The sequence below is a fragment of the Rutidosis leptorrhynchoides genome, chromosome 6 (assembly GCF_046630445.1).
Source record: "Rutidosis leptorrhynchoides isolate AG116_Rl617_1_P2 chromosome 6, CSIRO_AGI_Rlap_v1, whole genome shotgun sequence".
In the NCBI taxonomy this organism is placed as follows: Eukaryota; Viridiplantae; Streptophyta; class Magnoliopsida; order Asterales; family Asteraceae; genus Rutidosis; species Rutidosis leptorrhynchoides.
The window spans coordinates 292116520-292137287 of NC_092338.1; the positions used below are offsets into that span (position 1 = coordinate 292116520).

General features: G+C 32.4%; 1 protein-coding gene across 3 annotated transcripts; it reads right to left on the bottom strand.

Annotated features, from left to right (window-relative positions):
- Positions 1 to 7520: 7520 nt before the first annotated feature.
- Positions 7521 to 16090, bottom strand: LOC139855645 (pyrophosphate-energized membrane proton pump 3). 3 transcript variants are annotated; one of them, XR_011761508.1, is made up of 16 exons: positions 16015 to 16090; positions 15424 to 15654; positions 14393 to 14596; positions 13884 to 14026; positions 13644 to 13791; positions 13434 to 13566; positions 13122 to 13294; positions 12728 to 12848; positions 10925 to 11115; positions 10366 to 10803; positions 9656 to 9820; positions 9404 to 9559; positions 9062 to 9173; positions 8153 to 8372; positions 7888 to 8063; positions 7521 to 7786 (listed from the first exon to the last, which is right to left on the bottom strand). XR_011761508.1 is itself a non-coding variant. In XM_071844888.1 (15 exons), the coding sequence occupies exons 2-15, from the start codon at positions 15517 to 15519 to the stop codon at positions 7964 to 7966; spliced, it is 2400 nt and encodes a 799-aa protein (XP_071700989.1). In that variant the 5' UTR covers positions 15520 to 15654; positions 16015 to 16090; the 3' UTR covers positions 7842 to 7963. The 3 variants fall into 3 exon arrangements, 2 of the variants coding, with proteins under 2 accessions (XP_071700989.1, XP_071700990.1); XM_071844888.1 differs by lacking the exon at positions 7521 to 7786 and having other exon boundaries at positions 7842 to 8063; XM_071844889.1 differs by lacking the exons at positions 7521 to 7786; positions 16015 to 16090 and adding an exon at positions 15748 to 15882 and having other exon boundaries at positions 7842 to 8063.
- Positions 16091 to 20768: the final 4678 nt, after the last annotated feature.

Genomic DNA, 20768 nt, shown 5'->3' on the forward strand with positions numbered 1-20768 from the left:
CTAACCCTCCGGGTGTAGCTTATTGGCGTTGTTCACATCGTCGTTGGTGAACTTATACTTTGTTGATATCTTTAGCTTGTTGCTTAGAGATCGTACGGTATGCTTAGTGTAGCTGCCTTATACATGGATGCTTCGGTATGCGGTATTTGATATTTGTGTGGCGTGTCCATTTTATACATATATATGTATGTAGTATATTATCATTCACTAAGCGTTAGCTTACCCTCTCGTTGTTGATATTTTTATAGGTTCGCATGCTTGGCGGCTCGGGTAAGTCTGGGGATTAGAGATCTTGGCTAGGTTGCTTAGAAGATCTTGCTTTTGTATTCGATTAGGATTTGGGTAGCGTAGTCCCAAATCACCATGCTCAGTTTTGGTTGGAAACTAAACTAGTCGGGTCGTGTATGTCCGTTTGGACAATTATCAATGTATTAAATGTTTTAAGGTTTATTAAACCTTCTATCGTATTAAAGATGTTTATGGAAACACAATTGGGACCTAAAGTGTTATTTAAAGCGTATTAAAAGGAAAAAAATTTATGGGCCGTTTTTAATACGGGTTGGGTTGTTACAGGTTCGTGAATCTGAGGCCAACTTTGCATTGTTCAATGTCGTCATATGTATTTTTACTACAAAATACAGTATTGTGAGTTCATTTGATTCCCTTTTACTCTTTACATTTTTGAGACTGAGAATACATGCGTTGTTTTTACAACTGCTTTATTAAATACTTTAGAGATATATTTTTGAACTGAGAATACATGCGCTATTTTTACAACTGCTTTATTAAATGCTTTAGAGATATATTTTTGAACTGAGAATACATGAGCTACTTTTATAACTGTTTTACGAAATAGACACAATTAATCGAAACTACATTCTATGGTTGAATTATCGAAATCGAATATGCCCTTTTTATCATGTCCGAAGTTTTCTCGGAATGATGTTGAATTTATCATGTTCGAAGTTTTCCCGGAATGATGTTGAATTTATCATGTCCGAAGTTTTCCCGGAATGATGTTGAATTTATCATGTCCGAAGTTTTCCCGAAATGATGGCAAATTTATCATGTCCGAAGTTGTCCCGGAATGATGAGGATATTCTATATGTAACTTGTTAAGGTCGATTACCAGGTGTTCAATCCATATGAATGATTTTTGTCTCTATGCATGGGACGTATATTTATGAGAAATGAAAATGAAAATCTTGTGGTCTATTATACTATTGAAAATGATTATTTATGATAAACTAATGAACTCACCAACCTTTTGGTTGACACTTTAAAGCATGTTTATTTTCAGGTATTAAAGAAATCTTCCGCTATGCATTTGCTCATATTAGAGATATTACTAGGAGTCATTCATGACATATTTCGAAAGACGTTGCATTCGAGTCATTGAGTTCATTAAGATTATTATTAAGTCAATTATAGTTGGCTAGTGGATATTATGAAATGGTATGCATGCCTGTCAACTTTCGATGAAATGAAAGTTTGTCTTTTAAAAACTAATGCAATGTTTGTAAAATGTATCATATAGAGGTCAAATACCTCGAGATGTAATCATATGTTATTGTATTCATTCTTATGGATTAGGACGGGTCTTTACATCAAACACATTAAGAGGTTAATATATCACGTAATATTTACATGTTAATAATATATAGTTTCCAAAAAAAAGTGTTAAGCAATCGTTTTTTAAAGAAAACACGGTCGAAGTCCAGACTCACTAATGTATCCTAACAACTCGATAAGACACACTAATGCAAATTTCTGGTTCTCTAAGACCAACGCTCGGATACCAACTGAAATGTCTCGTTCATATTGATTATAAACGTTCCATATTAATTGATTTCGTTGCGAGGTTTTGACCTCTATATGAGACGTTTTTCAAAGACTGCATTCGTTTTTAAAACAAATCATAACCTTTATTTTATCGACAAGGTTAAAAGGACACCACCTAGATTATCGAGAAATGATAATCTAAAAATATCACACTTACACACTACCAATACATATTGGTTTACAATATTAATATGTTACAACAAAGTAAATCTCGAATGCAGTTTTAAACAATATTATACAAGCATGCTGACACCAAATCTTGTCCATATTTTAGCATGCAACAGCGGAAGCTCTTAATAATCACCGGAGAATAAACATGCTTTAAACGTCAACAAAAATGTTGGTGAGTTATAGGTTTAACCTATATATTTATCAAATCGTAATAATAGACCACAAGATTTCATATTTCAATATACATCCCATACAAAGAGATCAAATTCATTCATATGGTGAACACCTGGTAACCGACATTAACAAGATGCATATAAGAATATCCCCTATCATTCCGGAAAATCCTTCGGACATGATAAAAACGAATTCGAAGTACTAAAGCATCCGGTACTTTGAATGGGGTTTGTTAGGCCCAATAGATCTATCTTTAGGATTCGCGTCAATTAGTAGATCGGTTTACTAATTCTTAGGCTACCAAGCAAAAGGGGCATATTCGGCTTCGATCATTCACCCATATAATGTAGTTTCAATTACTTGTGTCTATTTCGTAAAACATTTATAAAATTGCATGTATTCTCATCCCAAAAATATTAGATTTTAAAAGTGGGACTATAACTCACTTTCACAGATTTTTACTTCGTCGGGAAGTAAGACTTGGCCACTGGTCGATTCACGAACCTATAACAAATATGTACATATATATCAAAGTATGTTCAAAATATATTTATAACATTTTTAATATGTTTTAATGATTTGAGTTAATTAAGTCAGTTGTCCTCGTTAGTAACCTACAATTAGTTGTTCACAGTTAGATGTACAGAAATAAATTGATATAAATTATCTTGAATCAATCCACGACCCAGTGTATACACGTCTCAGGCTAGATCACAACTCAAAGTATATACATTTTTGGAATCAACCTCAACCCTGTATAGCTAACTCAAACATTACTGCATATAGAGTGTATATGGTTGTTCCAAATAATATATATACATGGGTCGATATGATATATCAAAACATTTGTATACATGTCTATGGTATCCCAAGATTACATAATATATTAGAATACATGTATTATACAATATAAGTTAGTTAGGATATGATTAATATAGATTTGTTACCAATTTTCACGTAGCTATAACAAGCAAAATTATCCAATCTTGTTTTACCCATGACTTATTCGTTTTAAATCCGTTTTGAGTGATTCAAGTTGCTATGGTTTTATATTGAACTTAAGTTTATGAATCTAAACAGAAAAAGTATAAGTTTATAGTCAGAAATACAGGTTACAATTCAATATTATAAGAGGTAGTCATTTCAGTCGAAAGAACGACGTCTTGATGACCATTTTGAAAAATATACTTTCACTTTGAATTTAACCATGATTTTTAGATATAGTTTCATGTTCATAAGAGAAATCATTTTCCCAGAAGAACAACTTTTAATTCAAAGTTTATCATAGTTTTTAATTAACTAACCCAAAACAGCCCGCGGTGTTACTACGACGGCGTATATCCGGTTTTACGGTGTTTTTCGTGTTTTCAGGTTTTAAATCATTAAGTTAGCATATCATATAAATATAGAACATGTGTCTAGTTGATTTTAAAAGTCAAGTTAGAAGGATTAACTTTTGTTTGCAAACAAGTTTAGAATTAACTTAACTATGTTCTAGTGATTACAAGTTTAAACCTTCGAATAAGATAGTTTTATATATATGATTCGAATGATATTATGAACATCATTACTACCTCAAGTTTTGTGAATAAACCTACTGGAAATGAGAAAAATATATCTAGCTTCAAAGGATCCTTGGATGGCTTGAGAGTTCTTGAAGCAAAATCATGACACGAAAACAAGTTCAAGTAAGATTTCCACTCGAAATAAGATTGTTATAGTTATAAAAATTGAATCAAAGTTTGAGTATGAGTATTACCTTGAATTAGAAAGATATCTTACTGTAAATAAAAAAGATTTCTTGAGATTGGATGATCACTTGAAATGGATTTGCAAGATTGAAAGTAAGCTAGCAAACTTGGAAGTGTTGTTGGCGTGTTCTTGAGTAGTTGTTTTGTATGTTGATCTAGGTTACCTAGATTGAGCTAGATTATGAAGGAAATGATGAAGAACACTTAGAACACTAAGAGATTAATTGAGAGAGAGTAATTTGATGTATAAAAATGGAAATCAAAGTGTGTTTGTGGTAGGTGTAATGAGGCGTGAATATGGAGTCAAATATAGGCTCCATTACTTTGTTGTTTTGTTAGATATTTCATGCTAGTTGCCAAATAATGGTTCCCACATGTGTTAGGTGACTTACAAGGGCTGCTAAGAGCTGATCATTAGAGTGTATATACCAATAGTAAATACATTTAGAAGTTGGGTATTGTACGAGTACGAATACGGGTGCATACGAGTAGAATTATTGATGAAAATGAACGAGGATGTAATTGTAAGCATTTTTGTTAAGTGGAAGTACTTTGATAAGTGTCTTGAAGTCTTTCAAAAGTGTATGAATACATATTAAAACACTACTTGTATATACATTTTAACTGAGTCGTTAAGTCATCGTTAGTCGTTACATGTAAGTGTTGTTTTGAAACCTTTAAGTTAACGATCTTGTTAAATGTTGTTAATACATTGTTTATTATATCTAATGAGATGTTAAATTATTACATTATCATGATATTATGATGTATTAATATATCTTAATATGATATATATACATTTAAATGTCGTTACAACGATAATCGTTACATATATGTCTCGTTTCGAAATCCTTAAGTTAGTAGTCTTGTTTTTACATATGAAGTTCATTGTTAATACACTTAATGATATGTTTACTTATCATTTATTATGTTTATCATAGTGTATCAATATATTAATATGATTCATAGGTATTTACTAAGACGTTGTTATAACGATAATCGTTATATATATCGTTTCGAGTTTCTTAATTCAATAATCTCATTTTTATGTATATCATTCATTGTTAATATACCTAGTGATATACTTATACCTAGTGAGATACTTACTTATCATACTATCATGTTAACTATATATATATATATATATATATATATATATATATATATATATATATATATATATATATATATATATATATATATATATATATATATAGTTTTTACAAGTTTTAACGTTCGTGAATCGCCAGTCAACTTGGGTGGTCAAATGTCTATATGAAACCTATTTCAATTAATCAAGTCTTAACAAGTTTGATTGCTTAACATGTTGGAAACACTTAATCATGTAAATATCAATTTCATTTAATATATATAAACATGGAAAAGTTCGGGTCACTACAGAGGGGTCCCGTCAAACTCGCTGACGCTCTCTGACGCCCCTAACGCGGCGTCACCGCTAACGCTCCCGGGGCGTCAGTCGAAAATCTCACAGAAAAAAAGGAGTCAGTGTACGTAGTAGGACCCACAGTTGGATGACACAGAAAAGGGGCGTCAGGGTTATTCCACGTCATACGCAGATTGTACTTTTTGGCCAAAAAGTGTACAATCCGCCTGTGACGTCACAGGCAAGGTTATTCATGGTCTTGTATGTATGTGTTGTTCAATTGAAATTAGGGTTTCAGATTGTTTGATTGTTCAAGTGATCTTGAACTTGTTTTGTTACTAGTGAGTGTGAGTAATAGATTCTGGTGTTTGTTTTTAAATTCTGGATAATAAGTGAGGTTTGCTCCACTGATCATACATTATACTAGACTAACATGAAGTGGTTTCGAAAGTTTTTTTTGGGTGGAATGAATATGGCGTGTCATTTTTGTAGAATGAATGGGCATAGTGAGGAATGTTGCGGGAAGCGTTATGTGAATATTGTGAGTGATATGTCAACATATGAATCATAGAAAAATGTCGAAGGTTTTTCTTGTTCGGGCTATCCGGAAAGGCGAATAATCCGACCCCATATTCTGATGTACTCCGTCCAACAAGATTACTCAGTTTCTAACCCTTCCATAGCCACCACAAAATATGAATCATAGTCAGGTGAAAACAATAGATTGTGGTAAAATAATACGGAGTAATAACAAGAATGAGTTAGCGTAGTAGTAGTGACTTGTCTTCCCAAATGGGAGATCAGGGGTTCGAATCCCACTCACTGCAAAATTTCCCTTGTTGTTACCCATCCAGTTAATGAGTCTCGGAGGTTGCGAACGTCTTTTCGTTCGGGGCGTCACTCGAGGGGTTTTTACTACAGGCAATGTCCGTATGGATTCGTCGTGTGGGTTTCGTCCTAAGGGGTGGTATGATTGTAATGATTCGTACTAAGAAATTGATCGGATGAGTGGGTGTCGACATTGTGTGCGACCTCCGTCAGTGCTTCCTAATCACCATTAAAAAATGCGAAGTAATATAATAATGAAAAATTGATCACTGCGAAAATTGATCACTTCTCCATTCAAACCTAAACGCCCAAAAAATTTCAGGCCAATAAGTGCTTCAAAGGAGGCGTCTCAGGTAGGGATGGCAATGGATACCCGATCTAGTGGATATCCACCCGATCCACCCGATTATTCGTGGATATGAACGATCTAAATGGATATGGATACAAATATGGATGAACCGAAATGGATATGGATATGGATGAAAAGTTTCATCCACGGATGAACTTGCTTTCACCCGAAATAACTAAATATATCAGTTTATCACTCGAATTAATATCATTTATGTAGTGATATTTCATTAATTATATTCATTATTCTTTATATTTTCTCTAAAAATATAAATTTTTTCTTATTTTTCGTTTTATTTAGATCATTTTAAATGTATTTATCTTACTTTGGTGGTTTAAATGTGATTCCATCTAACTAAAAAGTTAGCAATTAACATGTAATCGATATATTTACACGTTTAGTAGGCTATTTATTGACTATTTGTTATTTAGATTAGTAAAAATGTGACTTTCGGTTGCATAAAATATTAAGAAATATTACTTTTTATCGTATACAGTTAATCACATCTTATAATTGTTACAAATAAAATAAATTAAAATGGATATGAATGATTATCCATTAACCCGCTTCATCCGACGGATATGAATATGGATGGATGAAATTTTTATAAATGGATATAGATATGGATTAAAAAAAATAAATGGATATGCACCTCACCCGATCCATGTATCCATATTCGATCCATCGCGATCCCTAGTCTCGGGCGTTTACCTTGTTACGGGCATTCAATTGGCCTATAGTGAACGGACTTGGGAGACAAAAACGGCAAAACAGATAAACGATTGGGTCAAGAAATGTAATTTACTCAAAATATTCTATCTTGGTTTTGAGGTGACACTTGAAAAATCATCATTAAGGAAAAATTTATGATAAAAGATCTCGTCTAAGGATAACAATCGTTATCCTATCTATTAAATCTTTCATTCGACTTGATTCATCTTTGATGCACATAGATTAACTTTTAAAGATAGAGATGAATATGATTGACTATATGTTGAGAAATAGATGAGGCCTACTGGCCTAGTGAACACAAACATTTATAATGTCGATACATAAAACTTGGGTCCAGTTGCCCTTCTAATAATTAAGCACATCTGTTATGAATTAACCGTATGCATAACGAAGGTTAACCGCGTATGGAGTAGGTAACTAAACTCTTCATGAGTTTACAGGTTCACCCAGAAGGTTAAGAGAAGTTTTAACAAAAACTATTTCATCTACTGGGAGAAAAACTAATAAGAAACTCAAGTTTGCCCGTACCGTCATCATATGCCATAAAGATAAGACCTGCAGACATGTTTCACATTCATCGATTCCAAGGTTGAAAAAAAAAAAAAATAAAGAAACTGAACAGCGGTATTATAAAGTAATGGAACCCTTCTAGCAACCTTGACAAAAAGTCGTTAAAAGTTGTGTTTGTATCCTCATCATATATATGCACAGCCAAACAGAATAATAATTGCATCACAGAAAAATTGGAGCCATGACCAACGTTATAGTTGCAAGCATCTTGATAAGGACATGAAGAGAAGGGCCAGCTGTGTCTTTAAACGGATCACCGACACTGCACCATTGTAAATATGAAGGTACTGTTAGTTAGGAGACAAATAGATGATTAGACAAAAGTAAAGAATGTTCGTAGATGCTACTTACGTATCGCCAGTAATGGCTGCTTTATGGCTCTCACTTCCTTTGCCTCCGAGAGCGCCTGTCTCGATATATTTCTTAGCATTATCCCAGGCACCGCCAGCAGTGTTCAAAAATAGAGCCATGAGGATGCCGGAAACGGTAGCAAACATCAACATTGCAGCCACAACTTTAGCCCCGAGTAACGGATGCCCTGTATAGTAACCCAAAATCCGGAACACAATGCCTGTTTTGGCCCCAAAAAAATCACAAAAGCTAGAATTAGTGTCCATAACATTTATAACAGCCAACCAAGCGCTTGTCATGTACTATTAAATAACGTAAATACGAGCAGACCGATATAGACAATGTTGTAAAAGTCGACCAATGTGTTGTTTTAGAGAATTGTCCCGTTTCGCCCAAAAAGGTCGACGCTAAAAAGTCTGGCTGAGTCTCAAAGTTAAAGTTGGTTAACATTTGAATATATTTTAAAATCAGATTTTGTGCCCTGTATATATTTTTGAAATATTTACGTTTCAAGTTTGATGTATTTATGTGTAATACATATATGTTTAAGTCATTTTTTACTATAAGTCAACGTTGGTCAATGCCCGAATTGTCTCCAACTCGACCGACTCGTCCCTTGAACGTCCCGACCGACTTGTCCCCAACTCGCAACTTTTACAACCTGGATATAGAAATATCTTGCAACGTCATTAGAACATACACATTGACATGCATCTACAGTGTTGACCCAGAAATGGAACTTCAAGAAGATCAATTCCCTTTCACAATGTATGCATACACATCTTTGACCGAACCATGTCTCATATTGGTGTAGTAGTACGGAAAAGAAAGAAAAAAAAAGCGGGTAACAATTTCGTGCAACTAACTCTAAGAAATGTCATAACGGTAATTTAAAATGACAGAACATACCAATAAAAATAGGTGATATAACGGCCAAGGCTCCAGGTTTTATCATCTCCCTCAAAGATGCAGATGCAACAATCGCAACACATCTCCCGTAATCCGGTTTTTCCTTGTAATCCTATGTTAAACATAAACAAAGAAATCATCAAGGTTGAGTAAAAAAAAAAATGATTTCTCATCCATAACACCTTCATATGAAAATCAAAGGTTTAGATACACTTTTCATATATATCGATGATAGAAAAATTAGGTAATAACACTGATCAAATGCTGGATTTGAACCACATTACGAATGAAAGGCTTAAATAATAGATAAAAAGCAGAACGATAATCCGGCTTTTCACCTACCATGATGCCTGGCCTCTCGATAAACTGTCTTCTGACTTCGTTAACAACCTCCTGGGCAGTACGACCAACTGCAGCACAGGCCCATGCACTGAAAAGAAAGATAAGCATGGAGCCCAACAGTCCACCCACAAACACTTCTGGAATAGCTATATCAACCTATTTACATCAATTAAAGGCTTAAATACGAGAAGCAGAATTGTACAGCACATGATTTGAGACAAAAATTATACTAAATGAATTTGACTTCCTTACCTGTGCAAATGTGGTGTGAGCAAATGTTGCTACTTCATCCATATACGCACTGAACAAAAGAAAAGATGCAAGTGCAGCTGATCCAATCGCAAACCCCTTGGTGGTTGCTTTTGTGGTGTTCCCAGCTGCATCCAAAACATCGGTGATCTCCCGCACACTTTCAGGCTGCCAATGAAAAGATTCAAGTAAAAACCACTTACGCTAGATTATAACTTATCATGTATTTGCAAACGGCGGTTGTGACGGCCGTTGCGGCGACCAATGTGGTGAGTTGGTGACTAGCTCGTCCAATTCAAAGAAAAACGTTTAACAAGTCGTGCAACGGGAAAAGTCAGGTCAGAATTCGGGTCAAAGTCGGTCAACATCATTTAAATGTCTGACCTTGTTCTAGTGTAAATGAAAATCCCAAACCCATTTAAACTTAGCTGACACCGACTTACATAGTTTCCCTTAAAAATAAATTAATAAATAAAACACTATAATTATAGGAAACATTATAAAAAACCTATATATTATTTGTAAATCCATTATTTTTAAAATATTTATGTTTGAAGAAAATATATTTAAAATTCAACGTTGGTCAATGACTGTCTCGAGCCCGTCTCGACCGATTAGACCTTTCAAGGTCCTGACCGAATTGTCTCCGGCTCGCGACTTTTTCATCGTTGTAACTCGTACATAAAAAGATTCTACTTAGACTTCTGCTATACCTGTTGACTCATCTCAACGATTCCGCCAGCATTATCTGCTATGGGACCAAACATGTCCATAGTTAGAACATAGGCAGCTGTACTAAGCATACCCATTGTTGCGACTGCTGTCCCAAATAATCCACCTGTCGGATTTCCAGTCTCATCAACCAATCCTGAGGTCTGGCCCAACCAATAAGCCGAAACAATAGATACGCTTATTACAAGGACAGGTAGAGCAGTAGATTCTAAACCCAAGCTAACGCCCGCAATTATGTTAGTCCCGTGGCCTGTTGAGCTGGCAAGTGCTAACTTGCGTACAGGCTCGTGTTTGTAGTCGGTGTAATACTGAGTTATCCAGACAAAAATGTAAGCTGTCATGATTCCAACCAAACCACATAATGCGAAATTTAGCCAGGCAGAAGGAGCTTGTTCTGTGTATAGCATCCACCGAGTAGACTGCATAAACAACAAAAAATTAGTGTGTGTGTGTGTGTGTGTGTGTGTGTATTGACATGCTAGATGTGTTATTGTAACCAAATCATTTTGATGTCTTTAAAAGTTTAAAAGGAAATATTACCAAACCAAATGTCACAACGGCTAATATAATGGTAACAGAATATCCTTTTTGAAGTATCATCATAGGATCCTCCATAATACCACCAATGACTCCAGGATCACGTGTGCCACGTATTGAAAATATTCCCACCGATGATATTACGAGATCAAATGAATGAATAACGAGAGGAAATAAGATGAAGCCGGATGGATCTGCATATGATAATCGAAATGGAAATCAAAGATGAGTGCGACCAGACCCCAGTTAATAATATAAGATTCATAGATACATAAGAGAAAGTACAGCTGCAAAATACTGCAAACCACATAAATTGTCTTCTACGAATTATATACAACGAACATAATTACATAAGTAGTAGGAACTTTAACAAATATATAAAATGCTTCAGCAAGCTACTATTAAGTTACTGAGTCTTGGTTACATTTTCATCATTTACAGAAATATAAACTAACAAATTTATTTGAATTTTGTGATTGAAGTTAAGTTTCCAACATATATTGTTACTAGTAATAACTTTGTATACAGTCACTAAAAACAACATTCTTATACAATTAAAAATGTCCACATGTCAATTAATTCTGAAAGTATGATTGGTTACAAGAACTTTGAATGTGTTTGTTGACGACTTAGGGTTTAAAGGTGGATATGATGGGTTACAAGCATGAGTTTGTAGAACACATCAAATTGGATATCTAGAGTTTGCATGTGTTCTGACTTTAAATGGTTCCCTTTTCTTCACTCTATCCTAAAATGTTATTCTTTTATAGAACAGCAATTTCATAGTCTATCCCACGAATGTGTACAATCCTATTTTTTACGCGGAAATAATATGCCAAATCTAACCCATCCTAAAAAAAAAAAAAAAAAAAAAACTAGATTATCAATTATCATACGTCATACTTCTTTTTTATTTCATTCGAACCCGCAAAAAATTATTAATAACTCTTAATAGTACATAGGTATTATTTTTATAAAAAAATTTGGGGTGTGGGGACCACTATAGTGTGAAACTATTTTCCTTGCATAATGTAGAGGTTTATGCCACTTGCAATCGTTCAGTTCTTTCACATACAGTTTCACTGCCACATCAGCGCGACATCAGCACAAACACTTTAACATTTCTTTCACATTCCTTTCACTAAACCCTCACAATCATACACTCCATTTCAAACTTTAACCAATTTAAAATTATTATTTAAATACAATAAATAAATACAAATAGCCAAAAATTCATTAAAACAATTGTCTTGTATAGTTGTATCAACTCGACACCCACAGATATTAAACAATAACCCACAAAATTATATTATGTCCAGATCGATAACTTCTCCTATAATTGGTTCCAAGTAGTGAAAACTACAACGTTTTATGGACGTTCCGATGATGTTCCGACCACCTGCAACAAACCCCACTCCGACAACTTCAAGTTATTGTTGTATTAGAGGTTTTGTGGGGTTACCGGAAAGATTGAAGAAACGAAGTAACGTGGTCGGAAAAAGGCTGGTGGTGAGTGTAAGAGCTACGGTGGAAAGAAACGGTGGTGATGGGATTGATGCCGGAGAAACTACCAACCTCCATCGCCGAACTCCTCCATCACCGGTGGAAAAAGAAAAAAAAACAAATAAATTAAGTGGGGCCCACCAAAATGCTCGTTAGAGCCGTTGCAGGGTTAACTGGCGACCCCTTTGACGATTTGCTGACGGTGGTGGTTAGCCTGTGGCGGCCGTTAACGGACCCGGGTGGCGGACCATTGCATATGGCCTAAGGGAAGGCAACAACAACCTTAAAGAATGAAATGAGTACCTTCAATTTTGCAGCGCTGAGCCATGGTTCCTCCAAGTATCATAGCACTAATTATCTCTGCAGCTATGCTCTCAAATAGATCAGCTCCTCGAGCTGCACAGTCACCAACATTATCCCCAACCTTGTATTCCAAAAATCATCAAATTATTATGACAGATAATTAAGCTCGTATCAGCATAACTATTCCTCCTACTGATATCAAGATATGTTTAAAAATATACAATCAATGCAAAAAAAACAACCATTTCAAGTTCTAGGGACAAATGGAGTGTTCTTTTATCAATTGTTTGATCTTAGTTTATGATTACATAAGTAATAGACTTGGATCTGTTCAGCATTGCATACACAGACAATTTGTGCAAAATTGACAAAACGAAAAAGGGAATGCATATACCAAATCAGCAATGACAGCAGGATTACGAGGATCGTCTTCAGGGATTCCCTGCTCCACTTTCCCAACAAGATCAGCACCAACATCAGCAGCTTTTGTGTATATTCCACCACCCAACTGGGCAAAAAGGGCTACAAATGAAGCTCCAAAACCGTATCCCACTAGTAAAAGAGGCACTGAAGATACAAACATATACATCAAAGTCAAAGAATGATAACTAATAAGCTCTTTTAATAAAAAATTCACAAATATATATTTTCACTAGTAGAGTAAGTAAAATTTATGGGTTGACAATTGGAAGAAGTTGAAACTTACAGTCAGTGACCTTCATTGAACCTGGTGAGTCCACACCCAACAAAACATAGAATGTAGCATACAGGATCGCAACACCAATTACAGCCATACCAACAACCACTAAAGCGGAGAAACCACCAGCACGAACAGCAATCTGAACAAAAAATCAGCTAACTCAGTGAGATAACAAAAATGATTGTGTGGATACAGCAGAATAGAGCAACAGGAAACCTGCAGAGCCTCTCTTGCAGAACGTCTTGCAGCACTTGAAACACGAACATTAGCACGAACAGAGACCCACATGCCAACATAACCAGCCATACCAGAACATAAAGCTCCTAGAAGAAAAGAGAAGACGGTAATAGATGCAGAAGTTAACCTGCATCAAAATCGAAAAGGTCCTTTTTTGTCAACAATGTTAACATGAAAGCATAGGCATAAAAGAAAAGAAAATGGTATATTCATTATCACCTTCCTATGCCTGAAGATTCTTGCTGAGGACGGAACATATATATGCCAAAGATCACCAGTGCAAGCAAAAATGCCATCTTAGAGATTGTTCCATATTGGGTCTTAAAGAAACCTTCAGCTCCATCACGTATTGCATCTGATATCTAAGAAGCACAATAAGATTATGATACATGGACAATGAAGAACCAAAATCTTCAAAAGAATTACCTTGTTATAATATGAGATCAAGTGGGAAGGTAGTAATTTCATACGATCAAGACATGGAAAGTGTCAAACCTTATGGATCAAACCAGTTGGGTTGGGTGGATAGGGTAAAAAGTGAAAATGGGTAATGGTCCAAATGGGTTGGTGAGCCGGTCAAGCAGGTTGATAATTTGGAATAAGTCGAAGTGGGTTATAAGTCACAAGATCAAGTGGGTTTGACAATTAACAGCTAACTCCTAAGTAAAGTCGCACAAACAAGAATCAGTAACACATATACTAGTTGAGTAGTAGTAGAATCTTTATACCTGAACCATTTCAGGCGGTCCTTCATCCTTTGCAAGTACCCATTTAGTGAGATATATTGACAAGATGAAACTGATTATACAAATTGTGAAAACAAAGACAATGATTGGCGAGGTACTGGCTCCAATGTAATAAATAGCTCCGAATCCCAAAAACAGAAGCACAAAAAGAACACGGATATTCATTCTCATGAGCACTCGAAACATCTGCCACAAGTGAAACAATTGAACTATTAAAAGAAAATATATGAAGATTAACAGAGGGAGTTCAAACAATTTTCAAATAAAAAAACAGAAGGCGATACAGTGCATTGACTAAATTATATGACAGAAGAAATATCAACCTGACCATTCATAAAGATTCGAATATCAAATATTTGGGTATAACAATAATAAAAAAAATAAAAAAAAATATTTGGGTACTCCCGAGTTCTAAATACTTCCTGAATCGGCAGTGAGAATTTGCAAAATATACTACAAAAAGAGAGAATTTTGGATCAAGACAGTTCATTAAGTCCTTTTTATATGTAAGGCTTGTAAATAATCCGATAAGGTTACTTCTGTAGGGAATCAACCTAGTATTTTTAAATATACAAGTTTCATGCGTAATAAACGATGCTTTTTTCACACGAAAAAGTAACAAAAGTATGTGTCAATAGTCAGCATATGCCACCAACTTAAGAAAGTGCTGCTAAAACTTTCTGTCTTCAACCTGTCTACTAGTACTACTGTATCCCTTCCGGAGAGTGAGAATTGTTAAAGAATATACAGAACACTAAAGTTATGATCACAAAGATGTAATCAAAACTAACATCAATTATTCAACAAACCACCAAAGAGCCAATGGCTTGGCGGTATCGAGGTCACCCTTACAACCTTGAGGTTGAGGGTTCGAGTCCTGTTTAGGACAATTCGTGGTGTATATATTCGAGTTAGATGTAGGTGGGTGTGTGAGTTTGCCTTTCAAAAAAAAAAAAAATATTCAACAAACCACAATATCAAATCTTAGATAAAAAGAAAGATAACTAAATTACCATAGGTGTAGTAGTTTTACTTCGCATGTTCGGAAAGGTCCTTGGTCTGTCTTGATAAGGACCTAAGTTACCAGTCTCCATAGCATCATCCATCATTGCAACTGCTGTATACAAAAATGATCTACCTTACTTCACAGGGGCAACTCAACTCCTGAAACTAGTCTCTGACTGTTGATCTGAATAAATCAATTCTCTCTATCTCTCTCTCTCTCCTTTTGTCTAGCAGCAGACCTAGGTTTTAAATTAAGATGAAGATATATATAGATGAAAATCATCATTATCATTATTATTGATTAATTGAAATCGATAAAGCATGAAACTTACAAATCACAACAATGCTAATTGATTCATCATCAGATTATTAGATTGTTCAAACGAAATCAACTAGATTTTAGGGGGGTTTTCAGTACGACAAATCAAAGAGAGAAATTAACAACTGAATAAAAAACCTAATACAAATGGATGGTAGAAGAGATACAGAAATCGATGCAGAAATTCAATTTTTGACACAGATATATATATATATATAGAGAGAGAGAGAGAGAGAGAGAGAGAGAGAGAGAGAGAGAGAGAGAGATGGAGAGAGGTTACCTTGTGATCGAGATCAATGTGAGAGAGAAACCTATGAGTTGAGTCGCTATTTGATTTGATTTGAGGAAAGAATAATAGGGCAGGGTTGGGTTGGGTTGGGGTGGGGTAGCCGTTTCTTAACTACGGAGTATTTTTTTCAGTGTTGACTTTATCTACCCAAAATACTCTTTTAGTCGCTACTCCTTTCTACTAAAAAAATATTCCACCCCTTAAAAAAATACTACCTCCGTCTCATTCCAATAGACTAGTATTTCATTTTGGGCTGTCCCATTCTGATAGTCCACTTTCATAAATAGAAAGAAAAGATGATATTTCATTGGTGGATCTGAAGAGAGGAGATATTTTATTGGTGGAGAAATGAAGTTAGTGGGATTTCCTAAAACTGCGTATATATGTATATATGTATATGTATTTTTCTTGTTAGTATATTGATATTGATATATTAGTTTATTGAACATTAATTAATTTTAATTTTACTTTTATATTCGAGGTATATTAGGTATATGTTTGATTGTATTTATTTAAAAAATAAATTATTATAAATTATAAATAATAATGAAAGTTAGATTATTTAATTTAATAATATTTATAGTTATTTTTTATAAGCGAGTAATTATTTTGAGGCAGTCGTACATAGTAAGATTAACGTTTTTGAGACAGATGGAATAAAGATATAAATTCATATTTAATTTGCGTTTTGTATTAATTTAATAATATATCTATCTATAGATTCTATTATAATGTTAAAATGATGACATCATAAAAAACAATTTTCTTTGTTAAAAAAAATAAAATAAAAAAGAAAAAAAATCTATGCACTCTAGAAGATGTCATAATTGTATTTATTTTACAATTAAAAATCATATTAACTATTTAACTCTGTATCTTCTGTTAATGTTTCAAATTAGAGTTTCTTTATATTAAAACCTTAAACACGCCTTTTTTTCATCTGTAGGATGAAGTATAGAAAAGAGAAATTGCGGAATTTGTAGCAGATACGGAGTATAACAACCCGGAAATTTCTGACAAAAATTAAACCTAACTTTTATGAAATACCAACGATTCACGAACAAATAATTGAAAATAAATATGTATATATACATACAATAATTTGAAATATAAATTCAAATATGATTTAATTGTTATAATTAAATATGTAAAATATACAAGATAATATAGCTGTTATATTATTACTTTTATTATTAATATTAATATTAATATCAGTATTAGTAATATTATTATTATAAGAAAACTTGATAAATATAATTTGTTATAATACTATTATATAAAATATTATTTTCACTAGTAATGTTAAATATTATTACTAATATCATGAATATAATTAACATAATAATATTATCATGTTTGTTAGTGTTATTATTATTATTATTATTATTATTATTATTATTATTATTATTATTATTATTATTATTATTATTATTATTATTATTATTAATATAATTATTAAATATTAATGTTAAATAAATTAAAAGAATCAGACCTAATACCTAAATTAGGTAAGATCACTATCTATATTTTTTTATTATTCCATATCTGCTTTCAGATTTTTTTATTTAATTTATCTGTCTTTTTTTATTTTAATCAGCATTATCATCATTTTTTTATATTTCCTGATTATTTTTCTGATCGTGATTCTCAATAAGATTTTCATTACTGCTTTATACAGTCAATTAACATTATCATTATCAGATATATAATGGTGGTAGATTGCTACAAATCAGAAATTAAAAAAAAAAAAAAAGGGAGTCGACACCTCTGTTCTTCACTTTTTCAGCCAAATCGCGAATTCAAATTTAATTTTAAAATCTATAAATGCAAATGTGTTAGGAATTAATTACTTACACGTTCTGCAAAGTCTCAAATTCCAATTCGTTCTATTAAAGTCTAATTTTGGAGTCAAAGTTTCGAATTAAAAAGTCAACTGATTTTTTCTTCGTATTCGAGTTCGTGGTGATGTTTTCAGTCAAATTGATGGTTTGAAAAGTTTCAAGGAATGATTTGAAACATAATTCGTGTTGAAATTTTTGTTTAAAACGATCCCAAAAATCGAAATCATTTTTTTTTCCTTCTATAAACAGCGAGCTGCAGCAGCAGCTGTTTTAATTTTTTTATTTTTTATTTTCTCTGTTTTAAGTAACCCAATCAAATTCTTAAATCGTTTCTGTGTCAATTTCACCTTCTAAAACGAATAAACTATACCTCTTTTGTAATTAAATGATCTCTGATTGATTGGTTTTATCGATTTAATTGAAGAAGAATATGAAGGTTACAGAATTAAAGCCTAAATATATTTAAGTTAGGAATTATAACAGAAAGGAAGCAGCAGCGTATTGGTTAAGTGTGTTTGATGGGTAACGAGAGGTCTTGGGTTCGAGCCCGGGTGGAGGTGTTTTGTTTTTAAATCATGTTTTTAAAGGTAGTTTCTATTATTATTATTATTATTATTATTATTATTATTATTATTATTATTATTATTATTATTATTATTATTATTATTATTATTAGTATTATTATTATTATCATAAGTATTAGTATTATTATTAGTAGTATTACTATCATTATAATTAGTAATAATTTGTATTATTATTATTAGTATTATTATTAAAAGTATTATCGTAATCAAATATACCTTTTTATATATTATTATCGATATTATTACTATTACTTATGTTAAAGTTATTATAAACATTAATATTTAAAACATAATTATAATTAAAAAGTATCACTTTAATTAAAGTTACCAAAATTATCATTTCTAATAAAACTATCATTTTATTAAAAATTAACATTGTTATTAAAATTATAATTAAAATTTCATTTAGGTTATTATTATTATTATCGTAAAAAGATACAACTTTATATTTATACTTATTAATATTATTTTACTAAATAAATACTCGTTGTATAAAAATATATTCAAAACCTACAATAGAAACTATATTTATATTTTCATAATGAACACTGCATAATTAATTATAATAAATATATTTAATGTACTATTTTCAAATAACATATAAAAATAACATACATATATATATAAACATATATAATTGAAATAACAAATATATTACTATAAGTAATATATTGTGCACAAACTGGTTTGATTAACATTATATGTTCAATATACGTGTTAATATATAAATAATTGATATAGGTTCGTGAATCGGAGGTCAACTATGCACTTGTTCAGTACCATCATACACATATTTACTACAAACTATCGTATCGTATCGTGAGTTTTATTTGCTCCCTTTTTATCTATATTTTTGGGCTGAGAATACATGTACTATTTTTATAATTGATAGACACAAGTGCAAACTATTATGCGACCAACATGAGTACTTTTATTGTGTTAATATGTAACATGTTATTGTGTTCATATGAAACATGCAAAACCCTGCTTTGTAATATCATTAATTTCTAGATAATGAAGAGGCAAACGAAATTATTATAAATAGCACTATTAGGAGTAACGTCCCGCACTGTTGACCTCAGGTCAATTGGTGGTATAATAATGATCTCGACAATTACATATGTATTGTCTTGGGGTAAAATCGTTTAGTTTTGATATTATACGCTCATGGCATACTTTTGATATACATGATATATCATCTTTTATTAAATCTTGTGATCTATTACTGAAATCATTATTTATGACAAACCTATGAACTCACTCAACCTAGTGTTGACTTTTTAAAGTGTAGTGACCCGAACTTTTCCATGTTTATATATATTAATTGAGATTGATATTTACATGACTAAATATTTCCAACGTGTTAAGCAATCAAACTTGTTAAGACTTGATTAAATGAAATAAGTTTCATATAGACAATTGATCACCCAAGTTGACCGGCGATTCCCGAACGTTACAAAATTATAAAACTACATGTTGTGGTATATATAGACATATATATATGGTTGAAATAAGATTATGATGAGTAAGTATCTCACTAAGTATATTAACAATGTGTGATATACATAAGAAATGAGATTACTAAGTTAAGAAACTCGAAATGATATACATAACGATTATCGTTATGATAACGTCTACTAAATACATATGTATCATATTAAGATATTGATACACTATAGTTAACATGATAAAATGATATTTAAATATATCATTAAGTGTGTTAACAATGAACTACATATGTAAAAACAAGACTACTAACTCAAGAATTACGAAACGAGACTTATATGTAACGATTATCGTTGTAACGATATTTTAATGTATATATCATATTAAGAGATATTCATACATCATAATATCATGATAATATAATAATTTAACATCTCATTTGATATAATAAACATTGGGTTAACAACATTAATTGAGATCGTTAACTTAAAGGTTTCAAAACAACACTTACATGTAACGACTAACGAAGACTTAACGACTCCATTAGAATGTATATACATGTTGTGTTTTGATATGTATTCTTACACTTTTGAAAGACTTCAAGACACATATCAAAGTACTTCTACTTAACAAAAATGCTTACAATTACATCCTCGTTCAGTTTCATCAACAATTCTACTCGTATGCACCCGTATTCGTACTCGTACAATACACAGCTTTTAGATGTATGTACTATTGGTATATACACTCCAATGATCAGCTCTTAGCATCCCATGTGAGTCACCTAACACATGTGGGAACCATCATTTGGCAACTAGCTTGAAATATCTCATAAAATTACAAAAATATTAGTAATCATTCATGACTTATTTAC

Excerpts from the sequence above, each read along its gene's own strand:
- LOC139855645 (XM_071844888.1), bottom strand. The coding sequence starts at position 15,519 with ATGATGGATGATGCTATGGAGACTGGTAACTTAGGTCCTTATCAAGAC. Across the intron at positions 13,295-13,433 it reads TTCAATGAAGGTCACTGACT|TGCCTCTTTTACTAGTGGGA; the intron begins GTAAGTTTCAAC and ends TTGTATCTTCAG. Across the intron at positions 11,116-12,727 it reads TCAGCGCTGCAAAATTGAAG|ATCCATCCGGCTTCATCTTA; the intron begins GTACTCATTTCA and ends TATCATATGCAG.